The sequence below is a fragment of the Haliotis rubra genome, unplaced genomic scaffold, assembly GCF_003918875.1.
Source record: "Haliotis rubra isolate DU_JTF1 unplaced genomic scaffold, ASM391887v1 Scf211, whole genome shotgun sequence".
NCBI lineage: Eukaryota > Metazoa > Mollusca > Gastropoda > Lepetellida > Haliotidae > Haliotis > Haliotis rubra.
The window spans coordinates 1,454,960-1,477,885 of NW_025766126.1; the positions used below are offsets into that span (position 1 = coordinate 1,454,960).

Here is a 22,926-nt window from a genome sequence, read left to right on the forward strand (position 1 = left end):
ACACCAGGCACCTGTATAACACACACACACAAGCAACTTCCCCTGCCTTCTTATACCCTGCTTTACACCAAGCACCTGTATAACACACACACACAAGCAACTTCCCCCCATCTTATACCCTGCTTTACACCAGGCACCTGTATAACACACACACACAAGCAACTTCCCAACCTTTCTTATACCCTGCTTTACACCAGGCACCTGTATAACACACACACACAAGCAACTTCCCAACCTTCTTATACCCTGCTTTTACACCAGGCACCTGTATAACACACACACACACAAGCAACTTCCCCACCTTCTTATACCTCCTGCTTTACACCAGGCACCTGTATAACACACACACACAAGCACCTTCCCCACCTTCTTATACCCTGCTTTTACACCAGGCACCTGTATAACACACACACACAAGCAACTTCCCTAACCTTCTTATACCCTGCTTTACACCAGGCACCTGTATAACACACACACACACAAGCAACTTCCCAACCTTTCTTATACCCTGCTTTACACCAGGCACCTGTATAACACACACACACAAAGCAACTTCCCCCACCTTCTTATACCTCTGCTTTACACCAGGCACCTGTATAACACACACACACAAGCAACTTCCCCACCTTCTTATACCCTGCTTTACACCAGGCACCTGTATAACACACACACACAAGCAACTTCCCAACCTTTCTTATACCCTGCTTTACACCAGGCACCTGTATAACACACACACACACAAGCAACTTCCCAACCTTCTTATTCCCTGCTTTTACACCAGGCACCTGTATAACACACACACACACAAGCAACTTCCCAACCTTCTTATACCCTGCTTTACACCAGGCACCTGTATAACACACACACACACACACACAAGGAACTTCCCAACCTTCTTATACCCTGCTTTTACACCAGGCACCTGTATAACACACACACGCACAAGCAACTTCCTAACCTTCTTATACCCTGCTTTACACCAGGCACCTGTATGACACACACAAGCAACTTCCCCACCTTCTTATACCCTGCTTTACACCAGGGACCTGTATAACACACACACACACAAGCAACTTCCCCTGCCTTCTTCTTATACCCTGCTTTACACCAGGCACCTGTATAACACACACACACACAAGCAACTTCCCCACCTTCTTATATACCCTGCTTTACACCAGGGACCTGTATAACACACACACACAAGCAACTTCCCCACCTTCTTATACCCTGCTTTACACCAGGGACCTGTATAACACACACACACAAGCAACTTCCCCTGCCTTCTTATACCCTGCTTTACACCAGGCACCTGTATAACACACACACACAAGCAACTCCCCCACCTTCTTATACCCTGCTTTACACCAGGCACCTGTATAACACACACACACACACACACAAGCAACTCCCCCACCTTCTTATACTCTGCTTTACACCAGGCACCTGTATGACACACACAAAGCAACTTCCCCACCTTCTTATACCCTGCTTTACACCAGGCACCTGTATCACACACACACACACAAGCAACTTCCCAACCTTCTTATACCCTGCTTTTACACCAGGCACCTGTATAACACACACAAGCAACTTCCCCACCTTCTTATACCCTGCTTTTACACCAGGCACCTGTATAACACACACACACACACAACTTCCCCACCTTCTTATACCCTGCTTTACACCAGGCACCTGTATAACACACACACACAAGCAACTTCCCCACCTTCTTATACCCTGCTTTACACCAGGCACCTGTATAACACACACACACAAGCACCTTCCCCACCTTCTTATACCCTGCTTTACACCAGGCACCTGTATAACACACACACACAAGCAACTTCCCCACCTTCTTATACCCTGCTTTACACCAGGCACCTGTATAACACACACACACACAAGCAACTCCCCTTTACCTTATTCCCCTGCTTTTACACCAGGCACCTGTATAACACACACACACACAAGCAACTTCCCACCTTCTTATACCCCTGCTTTTACACCAGGCACCTGTATAACACACACACACAAGCACCTTCCCCACCTTCTTATACCCTGCTTTACACCAGGCACCTGTATAACATCACACACACAAGCAACTTCCCACCTTCTTATGACCTGCTTTACACCAGGCACCTGTATAACACACACACACAAGCACCTTCCCCACCTTCTTATACCCTGCTTTACACCAGGCACCTGTATAACACACACAAGCAACTTCCCCACCTTCTTATACCCTGCTTTACACCAGGCACCTGTATAACACACACACACAAGCAACTCCCCCACCTTATTCCCCTGCTTTACACCAGGCACCTGTATAACACACACAAGCAACTTCCCCACCTTCTTATACCCTGCTTTACACCAGGCACCTGTATAACACACACACACACAAGCAACTTCCCCACCTTCTTATACCCTGCTTTACACCAGGCACCTGTATCACACACACAAGCAACTTCCCCACCTTCTTATACCCTGCTTTACACCAGGCACCTGTATCACACACACACACAAGCAACTCCCCCACCTTATTCCCCTGCTTTACACCAAGCACCTGTATCACACACACACACAAGCAACTCCCCCACCTTATACCCTGCTTTACACCAGGCTCCCCATAGTTTCAGGTGTATGTGACCTGCCAGATATGTGGGCCCAGCAAGGTGTAGCATGCAAGGAGCCTGCTGCTGCCTTCATGAAAGGCGGTTCTGTCAGTCCAGCCTTCACAGTGACCAGCTTGGGGATCCGAGGGGACATTGATACCCTCATCAATCAGAGGGATTCATGGAGTTGCTGAGCTGTGGCGGAAATCAAACAATCAGGCTGCTTTCTCCTTGTTGTTCTTTTATAGCTTCCAAACAAGTTTGCTGAACTGGTGGCGAAAAACAACTATACTGCATCAAACAAGGATGAATACTACCTCGGCTGTTAAAGTTTGATAAAACTGCTGCATAATTGTCAGTAAATGTCAATGAAAGACAGTCAGGAACATTTTAACAGCTGTAGCAACTCAAACAACCCAAAATGCAGCAGATGTAGCAACTAAAATACCCCAAAATGTAGCCATTGTAGCAACTGTAACACCCCAAAACTGTAGCAGTTGTAGCAACTGTAACACCCCAAAACTGTAGCAGTTGTAGCAACTGTAACACCCCAAAACTGTAGCTGTTGTAGCAACTGTAACACCCAAAAACTGTAGCTGTTGTAGCAACTGTAACACCCCCAAAACTGTAGCAGTTGTAGCAACTGTAACACCCAAAAACTGTAGCAGTTGTAGCAACTGTAACACCCAAAAACTGTAGCAGTTGTAGCAACTGTAACACCCAAAACTGTAGCAGTTGTAGCAACTCAAATGTATCAACTAAAATACACCAAAGTGTAGAGAATGTAGGAACTACAGTAACCCACAATGAGGCGGCTATAGAAACTGAAAGCCACCCTCTTGAGGCTATACGTAGAAACTATACGTAACTATAGTATACAAGTAACTGACAATGCAGTAACTGTAACATCACAATGTGCCATGGTGTGAAGGCAGGAGATGGCACCTCTGTACCACCACAAATACCTCCCCCTGTTGTAGCTGTAGCTGGATAAATACCAAACACTCTAGGTTCAGGACATGTGGAGCACCACACACACCCTATGCCATAGAGGCATAACTGTAACACTACAAATACCCAAAAAGTACCTGATGTGGTGGGACAAATATACCAAGATCTAAATACAAGACAACTATAGCGCCAACAAATCCTGGTACTGTACAATGATGGGATTTGACTAGCAATTCCAGTAATCAATCCACATCCAGGTATGTTATAAAAGAAGCCTTCAAGATAAAATATTGCCCATCATCAAGTACACATACTTTTGCCCAAACCCTGATATTCTGCACTCCCCTTCATTCTGAACAAATTCTGGTAATATTCAACCTGTGGTGGCCACCTCTCAAAAATAACCCTTTATCAACTTGAAAGTCAGACTGAAGACAGTACCAAAACATTACGACTTCCCTGTCGAGTTTTCCAGCAAGGTCAGTTATTATTCAGTCATGTCCACAAAGACAGGTCTGTGGATGGCCTCCTCGGTAGAATGTGTGTTGAAAGTGACATCTCCCATCCTCTAGGTATTACATTTCATGTTTGTGTGCCTTCTATATATTATTTCTGCACCTTCAACATGAAACTGGTCGCTACAGGATGCTGCTTTCAAAAGAAAACAGGCCACTATGTACCCGATACTTTCTGAAGGGTTGAACAAATAGTCTTGTCTAAGGGGAGGGAGAGGGAAATGGGCTAACAAACAGCCTTTGTTGCCTATCACAATATCTCACATAACTCAACGTGATGGATAATTTACCTTTGTAGGGAAATTGCAACCTGTGATCTCCGTTGAGAGGATGATCTTCTCAAGGAGGTGAAGATAGGTAGTGAAATTCTTGTCATCAATATCACAGCTTTACGACCAAGGCATCACACAACAAATTACTTGTTCTCTATGTATGTTAACCTTCCGTGTTTTCCATAAGATTGCATAACACGATTCCTACTGGGGTTGGAAAAATAAAACACATTAAAACGTCTTCTTTGAAGATTGTTGAGGGCAGACAAAGGTTCAAAGTTTGATAGATGTTCTTGTATTTGAAGAAATCATGAACTGATCTTACCCTATGAATAATACAGCTGACATGAGTGCACTTTGTCACCCATGCTACGGTTGGTTTTATCAAGATTCTGTCAAAAAGGTCAACATTAAAAATCAAAATACATACCACTATGAATGTTAATGGCAAATGGTAGGATTGTGACACTGAGGAAAAAAATTATTATGAAATGTAAGTTGTGTTATTGTTAGGTGTATTATTACCGTTTACAGATTAAAATGCAGCTGAGAAAGTTAGGGGGGTCCTTTTATTATTATCATTATTACTATTGCTGCTTTTCTAGAAATGTAAATAAAGACTTAAATTTGAATTTTCAAAACCATGTTTCCTAAAAGAAAATACTTCATTAGAAGCATTCTTATTTTTAATGATGACTAACCATTGGATATTTTTTCAATATCTAACAGCATTTTTCAGTTCAATCAATTATATTGTTTATTGACATTATGCACTAGAGTAGAGAAAAGTATCAGTGCTTGATAAGTGTCGAAACATCATTTGGTGACATTAATGTAGCCATGGGTTGATCAAACATGCTGTTTCTTATCATCTGGCAGTGAGTATCCAGGTTTTGCACCACAGAGACAGACTACTGCTTGACTAACAACTACTTATATGGGTTTGTCAACACGCAATATATTAATGCTCCAGGATTAAGACACAGTTCATTGCGGCCAGGTTGTGAATCACTGTTTGACAAAACTGACTCATTCTCCAAAACGAGGAAGCAGTTTATTTGGAAAGGAAAGTTTTGCTGTAAACTAGGAGGTATTTTAAAAACTAGGTCCAGTTATAGTTGAGGGTGTGGCGGGCAAAACGTGAGTAACAATACATAACGTGCCTGAATCATCAAAAGACAGCCTAAGTGCTTTGAGACATTAGAATTGAATTCTAACCAAGCATAAGGGAGCAAAATATAAATCGGATGGTTTACAACTAAAATTAGTATTAAAAAATTCGTCATTATAATACATCAGAGGATCCGAATCTATATGTCTGGAACCCAAACCTTTCACACCCCAAATACACGGTAAAAATTAGTGCAATTATAAAATGTTACAATCGTTTCTACCAGCTGAGAGTCAAGTATATTTCAGACTAGATGCTTTATTCCATTGGAGATCGTTAAACTAAGTATGACACACCTATAACGGCAAAACACACTAAATATGTTCGTGTTCGAAAATCATCCATTCAGGTCTGCGAAATATGTTTTTATATAAAGGCAAGGCATTTTATTAAGTGGTATACAAATTCCCCTGACATGAAAATTATGAAAAAGAAAGAAAGAAAAAGTCGCCTTTACATTAATGTCAGCAATATTACAACTATCCACAACCCTGGCCTGTACATTAATGTCAGCAATATTACAACTACCCTGGCCTGTACATTAATGTCAGCAATATTACAACTACCCACAACCCTGGCCTGTACATTAATGTTAGCAATATTACAACTACCCACTACCCTGGCCTATACATTAATGTCAGCAATATTACAACTACCCACTACCCTGGCCTATACATTAATGTCAGCAATATTACAACTACCCACTACCCTGGCCTATACATTAATGTCAGCAATATTACAACTACCCACTACCCTGGCCTATACATTAATGTCAGCAATATTACAACTACCCACTACTCTGGCCTGTACATTAATGTCAGCAATATTACAACTACTCCCAACCCTGGCCTATACATTAATGTCAGCAATATTACAACTACCCACTACCCTGGCCTGTACATTAATGTCAGCAATATTACAACTACTCCCAACCCTGGCCTGTACATTAATGTCAGCAATATTACAACTACCCTGACCTGAAGATTAATGTCAGCAATATTACAACTACTCCCGGACCCTGGCCTGTACATTAGTGTCAGCAATATTACAACTACCCTGACCTGTACATTAATGTCAGCAATATTACAACTACTCACAACCCTGGCCTATACATTAATGTCAGCAATATTACAACTACTCCCAACCCTGGCCTGTACATTAATGTCTGGCCTGTACATTAATGTCAGCAATATTACAACTACTCCCAACCCTGGCCTGTACATTAATGTCAGTAATATTACAACTACCCTGACCTGTACATTAATGTCAGCAATATTACAACTACTCACAACCCTTGCCTATACATTAATGTCAGCAATATTACAACTACCCTGGCCTATACATTAATGTCAGCAATATTACAACTACTCACAACCCTGGCCTATACATTAATGTCAGCAATATTACAACTACCCACAACCCTGGCCTATACATTAATGTCAGCAATATTACAACTACCCACTACCCTGGCCTATACATTAATGTCAGCAATATTACAACTACCCACTACCCTGGCCTATACATTAATGTCAGCAATATTACAACTACCCTGACCTGTACATTAATGTCAGCAATATTACAACTACTCACAACCCTGGCCTATACATTAATGTCAGCAATATTACAGCTACCCGCAACCCTGGCCAACACATGTAACTGCTTGTAAGCCTCCCAGTGTTTTACTGCAGTAACAAAAACAGGCTTGAAATGACGCTTTCCTGACAAATCTTTTATGAAAACCTTCAAGTTTTGGAGGTTTTCTTAACCTTTAAGCAAAGTCTTTCGCGTTCTTCCTGGACTTCCATAACAGATTTCGCCTGAACAACATTTCACAAATAGTAACAGAACTTTTTAAATGTTCAAGTCGTGATTCTCCATAGTTTGTCTTCATGATTTTCAAATCCTCACAACCTATCACACTCCATCTAAAGGTCAACTGATTCTAGGGACTGCATCAGCAGTTGCTGCTATTGTTCATATCAGAGAATTCATATGTTCGACAAATGTCTGAAACTGACGTCGGACTTCCGCCGCCAGTGGAGCTTGATGGCACCTGCAATGTATTTCGGTTTATTGTTCCTGGCATTCCGATACCCATTCTCCACACAATCACCCAACTTCTTATGTTTATAGACGCTGACGTTTTTCGCATCCATGAACGATATTTGATTGGTTGAATTGTTGAGATTTGAATTCAAATATCCCCAAAATTGAAATCACTTGTGTATTCACGGACAATGCATTGAGCAATGTGTTGAACTTAAACATTGTAAATTAGGTTATACACAACATTTTGATACGATTCATGAAATATCCACGTTACAGTTTAATCAAGTAACACACTTGGTAAATACAGATATATTTTCTCTATATCATTCGTTGTAGAGATTTTTGTGAAACACTAATAATTGTCTCTCTCATCTATATACCCTGGGTTTTACCTCGACTCACAAACATGGGGTCCCGGGACTCCCAATTATTAGTTTCAAGGGTCCTAATGACAATACAAGGGTCCTGTGAAGTAACAGTGTAGCAAAGTGTATGTTTTGATCATTTCTTTAGAGCCAGGCATGAATCATTGATCATGTGGACTGATGGATGAAATGATGCACTGCTCTGACAGAAACAACCAAACACTTAGCAAAGTCATAGATGTGTTGTGGGTACAATGAATAATATTTTGCGTCCAGTGAATTGTTTTTCTGTGTCCATTCTCAACACTTGTTTGTACTGGACGCACATTTACGCGTCACATAAAACCCTGCTATCCAAATCCTGTTGTGGTTGTCTGATTCATCATTGACTGACCCTGATTTGGGAGCAACCAGTGAGATCAGATTTACAAATGTCTCTTCCAACAAACATTGGTACTGTTCATACATATTCTGCCCTTCAAAATAGTATTTGTCCAGAATGAAGGGGAGTGCAGAATATGAGAGTTATGGCAAGAGGAAATGGGATGTATCAGCACTGATTTCACAAGGGGGTTTAAATTTATGCATGCTGGATGCAGATGATGTCAGAATTATTTTCCATAAAAACCATATCATTGAAAAACTTCATGGAAGTTTAAGAGAGCACTAAAACCTCAATTAAAAAATGTTGAAAATCAGTTTCTCTGTAAGTAAAATAAAAGTCAACTTTATCAAAACACTAAATACAAATTTATTGTGTTGAAATTTAAATTCTATTTAGGAATTGTTCCCAATATTCTCTGCAACCCTGATCTGAATAACAGCCTGTAATAACGCCTCGTGAAATCAAGGTTTACTATAAGTACCTTTAACATAGTACCAAGCTGAAGGTCTGCGGGTCATGTCTTTAACCATGATCCTATTCTGGAGGAACACCAGTCAATACGTCTGTCCAAACAATTTGTCAGCACAGGCGAGGTACACTGAACAGAACCGCCAACTCGTTGAAAAGTCTCTTTGTTTATGTAGAACAATATGTCGACAACATGCTAATTTACAACACTCATATAAAACACAAGTGGCGAGAATCGGACCACAGAATCAAATAAGGGTCATAAGAGCCACCATGGCAATAGAAACAACCGCCAGTCGTTCTTTTCATGTTGGGCACACAGTGTGGTTCATGTTTTTGACATTACAAGAGGTGCACCAATTGTTTGCCTATAAAAGGACCGGCCATATCCTACACCTTCGGGGATAAATACCACCTGAAAAAAATAAAGTTAATGAAACAATATGAGCCGGAGGGTGTGCCTTCCCCCTGCACCGAGCACCACGGTGTAAATACATGCAACACAATGGATTCCTGCAAGTGGCCGCCACATGGTAACAGGCTCTCCAAGAGGGGGTGGCCTCACGCTTCCAGCCATATACATTACTGGTTCTTAAAATGGTGCCAGGTTTGGTACATTGTTGGATTAATAAAAAGATATTTGGAACAAGAAGTACTATCCGTTATCCAGTTTGATATATGATTAAATGATGATTCATTGAAAACTGACTGAATCTGACGAGGACGAGTTTTATCTGGAATATTACCTTTTGTCTTTTGTGGTAAATATTTCAAACTATTACAAAACTGAAAATTTATTCATGCAAAAATCCAACCACACAGATTAGGTAAATATATAGGAACCTGTCCCTGCTTCTAAACACATTTTATACAACTTGATAAAGCTCATACTTATTAAAGTTTACCAGAGCAAAACAGGGAACCAATCGTATGACATAAAATAAGATTTTGAGAGTTTTATGTATGTCCCTAACAATGCCGTTTAATGTATCTGGTTTGTGTCTGTGGCAAGTGTCCATGGCAGTGCGTGTTCCCTGCAGCAGTCTCTGTGGCAGTGTGTGTTCCCTGCAGCAGTCTCTGTGGCAGTGTGTGTTCCCTGCAGCAGTCTCTGTGGCAGTGTGTGTTCCCTGCAGCAGTCTCTGTGGCAGTGTGTGTTCCCTGTATCAGTCTCTGTGGCAGTGTCTATGGCAGTGTGTGTTCCCTGTAGCAGTCTCTGTGGCATCGTCTGTGGCAGTGTGTGTTCCCTGCAGCAGTCTCTGTGGCAGTGTGTGTTCCCTGTATCAGTCTCTGTGGCAGTGTCTATGGCAGTGTGTGTTCCCTGTATCAGTCTCTGTGGCATCGTCTGTGGCAGTGTGTGTTCCCTGTATCAGTCTCTGTGGCATCGTCTGTGGCAGTGTGTGTTCCCTGTATCAGTCTCTGTGGCATCGTCTGTGGCAGTGTGTGTTCCCTGCAGTAGTAGTCTCTGTGGCATCATCTGTGGCAGTGTGTGTTCCCTGTATCAGTCTCTGTGGCATTGTCTGTGGCAGTGTGTGTTCCCTGTATCAGTCTCTGTGGCATCGTCTGTGGCAGTGTGTGTTCCCTGTATCAGTCTCTGTGGCATCGTCTGTGGCAGTGTGTGTTCCCTGCAGTAGTAGTCTCTGTGGCATCGTCTGTGGCAGTGTGTGTTCCCTGTATCAGTCTCTGTGGCATTGTCTGTGGCAGTGTGTGTTCCCTGTATCAGTCTCTGTGGCATCGTCTGTGGCAGTGTGTGTTCCCTGCAGTAGTAGTCTCTGTGGCATCATCTGTGGCAGTGTGTGTTCCCTGTATCAGTCTCTGTGGCATCGTCTGTGGCAGTGTGTGTTCCCTGTATCAGTCTCTGTGGCATCGTCTGTGGCAGTGTGTGTTCCCTGCAGTAGTAGTCTCTGTGGCATCGTCTGTGGCAGTGTGTGTTCCTGTATCAGTCTCTGTGGCATTGTCTGTGGCAGTGTGTGTTCCCTGTAGCAGTCTCTGTGGCATCGTCTGTGGCAGTGTGTGTTCCCTGTAGCAGTCTCTGTGGCATTGTCTGTGGCAGTGTGTGTTCCCTGTATCAGTCTCTGTGGCATCGTCTGTGGCAGTGTGTGTTCCCTGCAGCAGTAGTCTCTGTGGCATCGTCTGTGGCAGTGTGTGTTCCCTGTAGCAGTCTCTGTGGCATCATCTGTGGCAGTGTGTGTTCCCTGCAGCAGTCTCTGTGGCATTGTCTGTGGCAGTGTGTGTTCCCTGTATCAGTCTCTGTGGCATCGTCTGTGGCAGTGTGTGTTCCCTGCAGCAGTAGTCTCTGTGGCATCGTCTGTGGCAGTGTGTGTTCCCTGTAGCAGTCTCTGTGGCATCATCTGTGGCAGTGTGTGTTCCCTGCAGCAGTCTCTGTGGCATTGTCTGTGGCAGTGTGTGTTCCCTGCAGTAGTAGTCTCTGTGGCATCGTCTGTGGCAGTGTGTGTTCCCTGTATCAGTCTCTGTGGCATTGTCTGTGGCAGTGTGTGTTCCCTGTATCAGTCTCTGTGGCATCGTCTGTGGCAGTGTGTGTTCCCTGCAGTAGTAGTCTCTGTGGCATCATCTGTGGTAGTGTGTGTTCCCTGTATCAGTCTCTGTGGCATCGTCTGTGGCAGTGTGTGTTCCCTGTAGCAGTCTCTGTGGCATCGTCTGTGGCAGTGTGTGTTCCCTGCAGTAGTAGTCTCTGTGGCATCGTCTGTGGCAGTGTGTGTTCCCTGTAGCAGTCTCTGTGGCATTGTCTGTGGCAGTGTGTGTTCCCTGCAGCAGTAGTCTCTGTGGCAAGTGTCCGTGGTAGTGTGTGTTCCCTGTAGCAGTCTCTGTGGCAGTGTATGGGGCAGTTTCCATGAACAGCATCAGTTTGTCAACAAGGCGTTAATCTCCATCAAGGATGCTACAACCATGTAAACTAATATGTTTGGCAGTGTGACAATTGTATTGATTCGCTGGACATGAAATACATGACAAATATGTTTTGGGGGAAAAGGTGTTCGTAAAGCTATTCACCGCAAATATGATATGTGATGAATCTGAAAAAATGTTCTCTATCTTCTGACAGTGAGATATACAACCAAAAGTAATACTGCATTCTGTGTAATTGAATCTGAAGCGTTGGGAGAAGAGTGGTTTTGATATACTCCAATGTAAGCCCCGCAGTTTGGAGCCCCACGAGCGTCCCCAGCTTACCAACATGGATGGTGCCAGCTCTTGTAAAGGTGAACACTTTTCGATAGGAAACCTTGCGTCCATATCCTGTGACATTGGCGCTAAACTGTTCGCCATCCACTCTCCAAACAAGCATGTAGCTTTTAAGCCATTCTTCGTCAGATTCTGAAAATACATACAATATGTGCAGCTTTAAAAAAACAGCTAAATTGCCAGGAACAATGGGAAAGAGTAACATTTGGGTTCAGGCACACTTGTCGCTTTGGTAGTGTGACCAGGCAATTAGCAGCTCCTGGAGAAAACAATGATTCAGCGCCAAGCATTTAAAGACAGGTGAAAGATCACTGATGTTAGTAGAAAACATAATGTTGGTTTATGTGTCCAGCCCTGAAGTGAACCTTTGCTTACTTTTTACAGATCATATTATAAGCTTACTTGGACGAACAAGAATATCTCATCACAATACATCTGAAACAATGCTGATACAACATAATGTTCAAACTAACACATTCAATAACTTATTCTTTAAATCAATGACAACAAACTTAAAGATAAAAAAAGAGAAACTACATTGCCTCAATGAAACAAGAACTGTAAAAATATGAATAAATAAATAATAGCACGACTATAACTAAGTTTGTCTGTGACACTTCTAACTATTCCCTAAAAGTGTGTGGAATATACCCAATCATTAAATTACTTATAATTATTATTATTATTAAGATTATCACAGGTCGATCACACCCACCCAACTCATCAGTGAGCGGAGTTTGGCCTGCCGTTCCCCCTTGGGGAGGCCTTGCAATCCATCACACTAAGGGGACTACACGCTCGTTATTTGACAATCAATTTCAGTCACATTTCTCTGTCATCAAGTTCACTACTGGTACGATCGTTGACAGATGTAGATGGGCCCAACTCTTCCCTACCTGCTGCTCCGTCCACGTCATGTCTCACCGCTTCGTGTTTCATCTCAGTCCAACGGTTATTCTGTACGGATGTCTTTGTAACAATTTTATATCTCATACACAACAGTTTCTCTATTAACTCTTCAAGCCGTCTCCAGTTGGGTTGATTTAACGAGAAACACGATAGTTGCAAATTGAACAAAAGTGGTTGTTATCGTATGACATTTCCTGAATGCCTCCATGTCTAAGTGGTTTGGATAATGCTACATAGTAATCAGCAGGGTACAGCTTTCAAGTTGCAATATCTTTAAAATATTTGTTTACATGTCAGTAAGAGTATTATTAAAGTGTAATTTTTACTGTAAAATTAAAATTAAAATAAAGTTTAATTTCATTTTTATTGTAAAATTAAAATTAAAATGAGGCCAATCCAATTTATATTCAGTTAGATACAAACAATCATAATGTTATCATAATCATTAAGTGAGTGAGTGAGTGAGTTTAGTTTTGTTCCAGGCAGCAGTCTGGACCAGACAATCCAGTAATCAAAAGCATGAACATCGATCTGCGCAATTGGGTGACATGTGTCAACCAAATCAGCGAGCCTGACCACCCAATCCCGTTAGTCACCTCTTACAACAGGCATGGGTTACTGAAGATCAGTTCTAACCCGGATCTTCACGGGTAGTGAGTGAGTGAGTATGGTTTTTACGCTGTTTTCAGTAACATTCCAGCAATATCCTGGCAGGGGATACCAGAAATGGGCTACACACATTGTACCCATGTGGGGAATCAAACCTGGGTCTTCAACATGATGAGCAAAACGCTTTAACCACTAGGCTACCCCACCGCCTCCATAACAGCATTAAGAGGTTAAACTATATACTAAAGCTTGCCTTTGTCACATCCATGATGAATACAGACCTATTTCTCAGACTGGATAACAGAAGTCTCCCTGTGGTAATCATGTTAGGATTATGTCAGAATGGGTCTTTGAGACATGATACATCATCAAAGCAGGCACATATTAACACAATAATACTCATCTTCTATTCTGGGATTACAGAGTGACATATTTGTAGAAACAAATCAATGTCTTCTGACTTCATTCATCATTAACCGTACCAAACCTGATCTAAATTATATCAGTTTTTCTATATTTTCATCCTTTATCATATTAAGATATATTTCAGGTTCCAATACACTCTGGAATTATTGATATATTCTTAAATAGAAATGTGTGACAGTGAGCGTGGCAAAGTCATAAATGATACACTGTGAATTGTGAAAACTTAAATTTGTCTCTGTTAAGATAGACCCTTGAACATCCGGGTAAGAATTGATCTTCAGTAACTTATGCTTGTCATAAGAGGCTGACTAACAGGATTGGGTGGTCAGACTCACTGACTTGGTTGACAAATGTCATTGTATCCCAATTGTGTAGATCGATGCCCATGCTGTTGATCATTGGATTATCTGGTCAAGACTCGATTAGTGCGGTGTAAAACTAAACTCACTCACTGTTTAGTTAAACTGAGGACTAAATTGTAATACCGAAGTATGTAAATATTAGGGAGCGGGTATTTTAAGTTGGATTACTTGTCCCCCAATCCCTTTCACATTTGTGAATAAAATATGTTTAAATCAAACCGAAGTTCTAAACAAATTAACAATTACCACAAACAATATTATCTCTCTGTATAATTTATTGCCCAAACATGCATTTTGCAACCAACACTCTTTTAAACACCAGTACAAAAGGTATCCTCAGGTCATATTATTCTGAAAATGTTTAATTCTATTTTATCAAATGCCATTTTTACAAATAAGTAAAATGAAAATATTAAATATTAATATTAAATACAATAATTTTTTATTCCATCGAAAATGATGCATTCAATGATTTTTGGGGTATTATTTTACAATAATACATATGTGATTGTGTGACTTACATGTTTTTTATTCATTAGTGACAGTATTGATTCTTCTAAAGAATTTGAGCGAAATGTTTGAAAACCAACTAATACAAAACACAAGGCCTTCCAAAGAATTTACTGCAAGTTTAATGCAAGAGCAATGTAAATTTTTATACAAATTTATGATCTGATTATTCTATGTCCCTGCTTAACAACTGATCTTCATGTTAAAAAACTATTTAAGCACCATGTATGTGCAAATCTTCAAGGTTTTAATGAACTACTACAAATATGACCTGAAAGAACTTAAAAATAAAGAACACAGAAATATACACATATACATGTATATATATGAATGGGAAATGTTACCAGAGATTTACCTTGAGTCCTGTATTTGAGTGTTCTTGGGACTCATACTCTTAATTTTCAGGGGTCCTGGACTACAAATGGGGGTCCCAGATACTTAAATATTATCATGAATGCTATGTTGCCATTTACTGTTATTGTATTGTGTATCATGGTTATCACAAGAATAAAAATGCAAATAACCATAACCCGGCTAGTATCACACTCAGTGATAACTTATCGTTACTTCATCTAAGTTTTTACAAAAAAAACGTTTGGACTTTTTCTGCGTCCCTGTGGACATGCTAATCAATTTCGTTGCGTCTGTTGTCAATTATTTTTATGCATATAGGATGCAGGAATTCGCGTCCCATAAATCCCTGTGTTACATAACAAAAGCAGGAAATACAAACATTTTCAATCAATTATCCAGCCCTAGAAAACCTTGCAAAACTTGAAAAGGAGTATCATTTAAATTATTTCAATGTGCCATTCCAGTACCTATATCAAGCATGTACTAACTGTGCCAACCCAGTAGTTCTCATCAATACCGTATTTGACCTAATAATATCCTATGCTTATGTGGGTTTCCTATAGGATGAAATATCCTTCTAATGCGACCGTCGTCAACTTAAAACCAAGCTTCATCATCACTTCTGCCTGTACACCTGTTAAGAAGTTGATTGAACAACAACATATTGCTTAAATTCTGCAACAGAAAATACTCTGTTTAATCTTAAAAGTTATCCACTCAAATATCACATATAGTCAGGTAAAACGTTTGATCTTCATAAACAACAATATGCTCTCAAGCATTCATTGAGTAAATTATGGCTTGTACAATATTGTATTTTTTTGTCTTTCAAATTCAAATATTTTCAAACTTACTGGCTGTAAAAGCTTTCACAAAATGACAGTTCACATTGTAAATGTTAAATAATTTGTCATTAACACCTACCAGCACCCAGATAGTAACGACAGACTATGCCATTTTGTTCCACATCCAGATACCAACTCTTAACACACCTTAAACAGTGGTATCGCTAACTTCCGCAAGTACATCCATATCGTCTAATGGAAAAAACAAATTCCTTTCGACAATCGTCAAATACTAGCCTGAGGCCCAATCTGTGAATAGAACATGTTTAACTTATAGCGTTCACATCATTTAACAAGAATTCATCCGTAACCTTCTTAATGAAAACATGCCCGGTTTCTACCCAATCACAAAAACCTACCTTTTGCACTCCATTAAATTCTCACCTGAATCTGTTTCATGGCTTGTCAGTAAAAGGCAATTATACCATTATTACCCGATTTGCCAAATCGGTGGAAAGAGGACTGTGAAGAATTAGGTTTGATGAACAAGCCCGGCGGAAACGAAGCAAAGGACTGGCCTGAATAGGACGTCACACTTTCGTATTAAGTAGTCATTAATCACAATCTAAATTGAGCATGTCACTGCAACAATGGCTGCTATTACGACCAAAGCACGCTTTAATTCAAAACATGTTGAGGGCGTTTGAGACCTAGCGGTGGTTTTTAGCCCGAGTGATGGAATTAGCGACCTCGACCGTCTGTGAAGTGACAAGTGATCTCGACAAGATGACACTAAGACGATGGCGATTTTTGTTGCGGCTACCAAAGGGAGATAATCTCTAACAATATGTGCTGATATAAAGAACACTTGCTGTCATTTCAATCAGTACTACAAACGGAAACACAATGGACGCCAGAATGCATGGGATTAATAGTCTGCAAAGATATTTGAGTCAGGACAAACTCCAAATGAAATATATTACATCTGTAATGATGTTTTACCAAACAAATTCAATCTGATAAAGAACAGTGATAAATGTCAAGACACAGATTCTTCAAAAAGCAAGAAGCCAATCCCAGTTGTCCAACAACTGAATGTTCATGTCATATGGAAAACTTTGATGCTTTCAAACAGCAGGCAGTGAGTGTTTCATTGTCAACTCTAATTACACTGTGTGTGTATCATGTAGCCACAACAATGTTGATAAAAGATGAATGACTAGTGCTGATTTCTGCCACCTTGTCACTAAAGTAAGGCACATTTCATAAAGCCATCGTAGTTGTATGGAATTATATTTGTTCGAATAACGCTACACCACCTTTTGTCTTTTTTATCTCTAACACAAAGTACTATAATAGTGTTAAAGGTCACATGCAACCAAAAATCAAACATAATTAAAAAATCACAATTATCCCTTATTCATGACATATAATATACATTGCTGGTTATGAAAAACATATACACAAAATTATAAGTGTACAATCGCAAATCAAAAGCGCAATATTGTACTTGGGTTTACTTCCCATGAAACGAAGCAGCCGGGATACCGAACCCAGTCAGAGCGGGTGGGTGTGCACTCAAGTGTAACGGCTGGTTCATTTGCAGATGCCCTCACGGCTCATTGTGTGTGTATATATAGAGATGTTGGGTTTTGTAAATACATGTTCATTTTTTTTTGTGTAACATTTTGCAAACAACAGACATCATAACATGTCATGTGTACAAGTATCACACCTGCCTGTCTGTGTAATTACTTAATGTGACAGAGACCGAACTACGGGCCTAAATCAATGCGTTTTGTTTATGGTGTATAGCCTGATAGGTGTTAAGTTCAAATTGCATGTGGTCAGTGATCGAAGTTGTGTATTGAATATTGTCATTAGCAGACGTGCAGGCAGACACATAGGTGTCAATAAAACAGACATTGAGTTTTGTCTGTGACAACGACATATCTATATCTATATCACAGTTAGAAATTCTGTCAACACTAAATAATGACATTGCTTTTAAGTATCGAACTGAGAAAGTGACTCGGTAAGAAGAACGTGTGGTGAAATAGACAAATGAAATTATATAAACAGTCAAATCGGTAATCTACTGTCATAACATATAAAAAGCTTGCACCTGTGAAATATCAACAAAACATTAGAAAAATAGCTCACACCAAAGCCTTCACCGAGTATTCACCGGACAACCCGTTTCCAAGCTGTGTGAACCTATTTCACTGCGAATGTGCTATGAGCGAAGCCCAGCTGTTGAAGCCACTTAAATTCCCCCAAGCTCTGGGGGAAAATTAGTGAATCGTTTGAACTACGATTTTGCTCGGGTTTTTTCATCGCGTTGTTTTTCAACTTTACAAGAAGACAAAGTCATCAATATCCCCCGCAATGGCAAAATACTCTTCATGATTATGTCTACGAGTTATCATTATGTCAAATATTTAGGTGTGTATATAGAAAAGTGGAAGGAGAGTATTGAAAGGTTTTTAAAGTTCTGTTCCAGAAAGGAGCACTATCACTAATTTCAGTCTATGTCAAACTTGTTGCCATGGAATGCCAAAAATATTTTATTCAGAATTCCAAAACTACCAAAAGGCACCAGTACACCACCAGATCTATCCATGTGCCAAGTTTGGTGAAGAAACATTGAACGGTTTTAGAGTTCTGCTCCGGAAAAGAGCACTACCACCAATTTCAGTCTATGTCAAACTTGTTGCCATGGAATGCCAAAAATATTTTATTCAGAAATCTAAAACTACCAAAAGGCACCAGTACACCACCAGATCTATGTATGTGTCAAGTTTGGTGAAGAAACATTTAATGGTTTTAGAGTTCTGCTCTGGAAAAGAGCACTATCACCAATTTCAGTCTATGTCAAATTTGTTGCCATGGAAATGCCAAAAATATTTTATTCAGAATTCCAAAACTACCAAAAGGCACCAGTACACCACCAGATCTATCTATGTGCCAAGTTTGGTGAAGAAACATTGAATGGTTTTAGAGTTCTGCTCTGGAAAAGAGCACTACCACCAATTTCAGTTTTAGTCAAACTCGTTGCCATGGAAATGCCAAAAATATTTTATTCAGAAATCCAAAACTACCAAAAGGCACCAGTACACCACCAGATCCATCTATGAGCCAAGTTTGGTGAAGAAATATCGAACGGTTTTAGAGTTCTGCTCCGGAAAAGACAAATGTGCACGGACGGACGGACGGACGCACGCACGCACGGACGGAGTCCATTTTAATACCCCCACAAAACGCGTTGCGGGGGATAATAAGTTGAATTTGCATTTTTGATGATTTGTTTCAGTAAGTCCATACCGAAAGGTATCAGAATCTGCAAAGTTGTGTTTTACGTTGCATGTGACCTTTAAGGTCGTAACTCCGACATTTTGTCAAGTGATCACCTTGTGATATTTCAAATACAACAAAGTGTCAAAATCTGCTAAAGTACAAGAGTTTTAAGAGCACTCAGGTATTCTCAAAAAGCTGGTTAGAGCTCTAAAATTAGCAATAGTACCATACTTTAACACTGACTTATGATGCACGCAGCACATCACACCCATACTCTTACACAGAATTAAGATGAACTCGCAGAACTGGGTAAAAAAATCACATCCATACACCGTCGCAGAACTACGATAATTGCAGTGCCAAGATAAACATCATGTCCATACTATTTCACAGAATTACGATGATCACAGGGCGAAGACAAACATGACACCCATACTCTTACACACAATTACGCTGATCGACGGTCCAACACATTATTTTCTCATACAGACTGAGTATGGTTTTACGCCGCTTTTAGCAATATTCCAGCAACATCACGGCGGGGGACACCAGAAATGGGCTTCACACATTGTACCCATGTGGGGATTCGAACCCGGGTCTTCGGCGTGACGAGCCAACGCTTTAACCACTAGGCTACCCCACCTTCTCATACAGAATTACAATGACTGCATCAGCAGGACAAACAACCCACCCACAGTTATACAGAGTATTACTATAGTATCAGTACTAAGAAGCTTAGACTCGAACTCGGACCCCAGCTCATAATAGTTGCTACACTCCATCTTTGGTCCTGTATGTTTAACGTGGGATCGGCTGTCACACAGACTCATACAGGGATGGGGAAAGTGCCTGGAAACCAGGAATAGTCTATTTTGGCCTTACCTTGAGTAAAGTTGACATATCGGGCATTTTCCAGTAAGGCATCGAGTGACACGGCAGAATTGACCACAATTGTTTGTGCCTCTATCTGGGCATCGAGGGTGATCAGGTAGGGGCCAGTCGAGTCGTACAGACTCCATTCCTGTGCCTGGCCACCACACCACAGTAGAAGCTTGTCCACAACACCCGAACATCTGGAAGTGCAACATAATCACTGTACACCTGTGACAACCAAATACTTCTCATTGTACACCTGTAAATACCTGACATGTCTCACTGTACACCTGTAAATACCTGACATTTCTCACTGTACACCTGTAAATACCTGACATGTCTCACTATACACCTGTAAATACCTGACATGTCTCACTGTACACCTGTAAATACCTGACATGTCTCACTGTACACCTGTAATTACCTAACATGTCTCACTGTACACCTGTAAATTGATGATATGTCTCACTGTACACCTGTAAATACCTGACATGTCTCATTGTACACCTGTAAATACCTGACATGTCTCACTGTACACCTGTAAATACCTGACATGTCTCACTGTACACTTGTAAATACCTGACATGTCTCATTGTACACCTGTAAATACCTGACATTTCTCACTGTACACCTGTAAATACCTGACATGTCTCACTGTACACCTGTAAATACCTGACATGTCTCACTGTACACCTGTAAATACCTGACAGGTCTCACTGTACACCTGTAATTACCTAACATGTCTCACTGTACACCTGTAAATTGATGATCCCCAGTCAGCTGCCTCCCAGGTATACACATTCAGCAGCCATTGTGAATAGTGGCGTTCTGATTAATGTAAACAATCAAAGATCAATCAGGATGTCTAAATGAACAGGTAATTGAACACAATTTTCCAAAATCACACAAAAATGATTTTGGTTTGTCACTCAATACAGAGTAAGGTTCGTTTTGTGAGAACATTTATTTACAACTTATTGCTTAACAGAAAGTCACAAAGAGTGAGTCCAGGTATTTTCATGAAAAACATATTGCCGATTAAGTATTATTATGTATCTTTGTGGGTGGATCTATTGGTGTTGTCTATTTCTGACTGTGTGATACTGAAACACAGAAAAATGGCACATGTCCAAATTCTGTAATTTGCAGTTAATATACATAACATCTGATCCATATTCCATACAATCTGTAGTAGACACAGATGTAACAATCCCTTTACTACCCTCACTGTACCTGTAGTAAGTACTTAGTGCAGGTGTTCTGGAATTAGCACGTTCAACATGATATTGACAATATGTATCATCATCATCATCATCATCATCATCATCATCATCATCATTCTCACCACTGTCATTTGTATTATCAAACTGATGTCAGTAATTGTGTCTGCATGTAAAAATTATGGGTCATGAATATGTATAGCGTATTTAATTGCTCCACATATGCTACTATTAATGATAGTAATAAATCCCATCTATAATGCATTAAATCCGTCACCAAGGGAGAGGTCAAGGCAGTGTATTATTAAACAGCAGTATTTGGATCCTTATGCACTGAATGTCATGCTCAACTCCTTGGGGAATATTCAAACCAAGCTGCCATATGAGGCACCAGAAGGTCTACACTGTCCAGGTCAGAAACATTACTATCTCTTCCTACTGGTCACCCATTACTATCTCCTCCTACTGGTCACCCATTACTGTCTCCTCCTACTGGTCACCCATTACTATCTCCTCCTACTGGTCACCCATTACTATCTCCTCCTACTGGTCACCCATTACTGTCTCCTCCTACTGGTCACCCATTACTATCTCCTCCTACTGGTCACCCATTACTATCTCCTCCTACTGGTCACCCATTACTGTCTCCCACTGGTCACCCATTATATCTCCTCCTGGTCACTGGTTACTATCTCTTCCTACTGGTCACCCATTACTATCTCCTCCTACTGGTCACCCATTACTCACCCCTATTCACTATTACTATCTCCTCCTACTGGTCACCCATTACTGTCTCCTCCTACTGGTCACCCATTACTACTCCTCCTCCTCACTGGTCACCCATTACTATCTCTCCTACTGGTCACCCATTACTATCTCCTCCTACTGGTCACCCATTACTATCTCCTCCTACTGGTCACCCATTACTATCTCCTCCTACTGGTCACCCATTACTATCTCCTCCCTACTGGTCACTGGTCACCCATTACTATCTCCTCCTACTGGTCACTGGTCTACCTCCTCCTTACTATTACTCCTCCTACTGGTCACCCATTACTATCTCCTCCTACTGGTCACCCATCACCCATTACTGTCTCCTCCTACTGGTCACCCATTACTGTCTCCTCCTACTGGTCACCCATTACTATCTCCTCCTCCTACTGGTCACCCATTACTATCTCCTCCTACTGGTCACCCATTACTGTCTCCTCCTACTGGTCACCCTTATTACTTACTATCTCCTCCTACTGGTCACCCATTACTGTCTCCTCCTACTGGTCACCCATTACTCCTACTGGTCACCCATTACTATCTCCTCCTACTGGTCACCCATTACTATCTCCTCCTACTGGTCACCCATTACTATCTCCTCCTACTACTGGTCACCCATTACTATCTCCCTCCTATTCACCCATTACTCTCCTCCTACTGGTCACCCATTACTATCTCTTCTCTTACTGGTCACCCATTACTGTCCTCCTGGTCACCCATTACTATCTCCTCCTACTGGTCACCCATTACTATCTCCTCCTACTGGTCACCCATTACTATCTCCTCCTACTGGTCACCCATTACTATCTCCTCCTACT

At 40.9% G+C, this 22,926-nt stretch overlaps 1 protein-coding gene across 3 annotated transcripts in view; it reads right to left on the bottom strand.

Annotated features, from left to right (window-relative positions):
* The window catches only part of LOC124276701 (polycystin-1-like), a 159,965-nt gene that overhangs the window by 104,256 nt on the left and 32,783 nt on the right, over positions 1-22,926 (bottom strand). For all 3 annotated transcript variants that reach the window (XM_046712348.1, XM_046712347.1, XM_046712346.1), the window contains exons 4-5: positions 20,127-20,317; positions 11,981-12,124 (exon numbers count right to left, since the gene is read on the bottom strand). In XM_046712348.1, the coding sequence (XP_046568304.1) occupies positions 11,981-12,124; positions 20,127-20,317 (335 nt within the window). The remainder of the gene's footprint in view (positions 1-11,980; positions 12,125-20,126; positions 20,318-22,926) is intronic.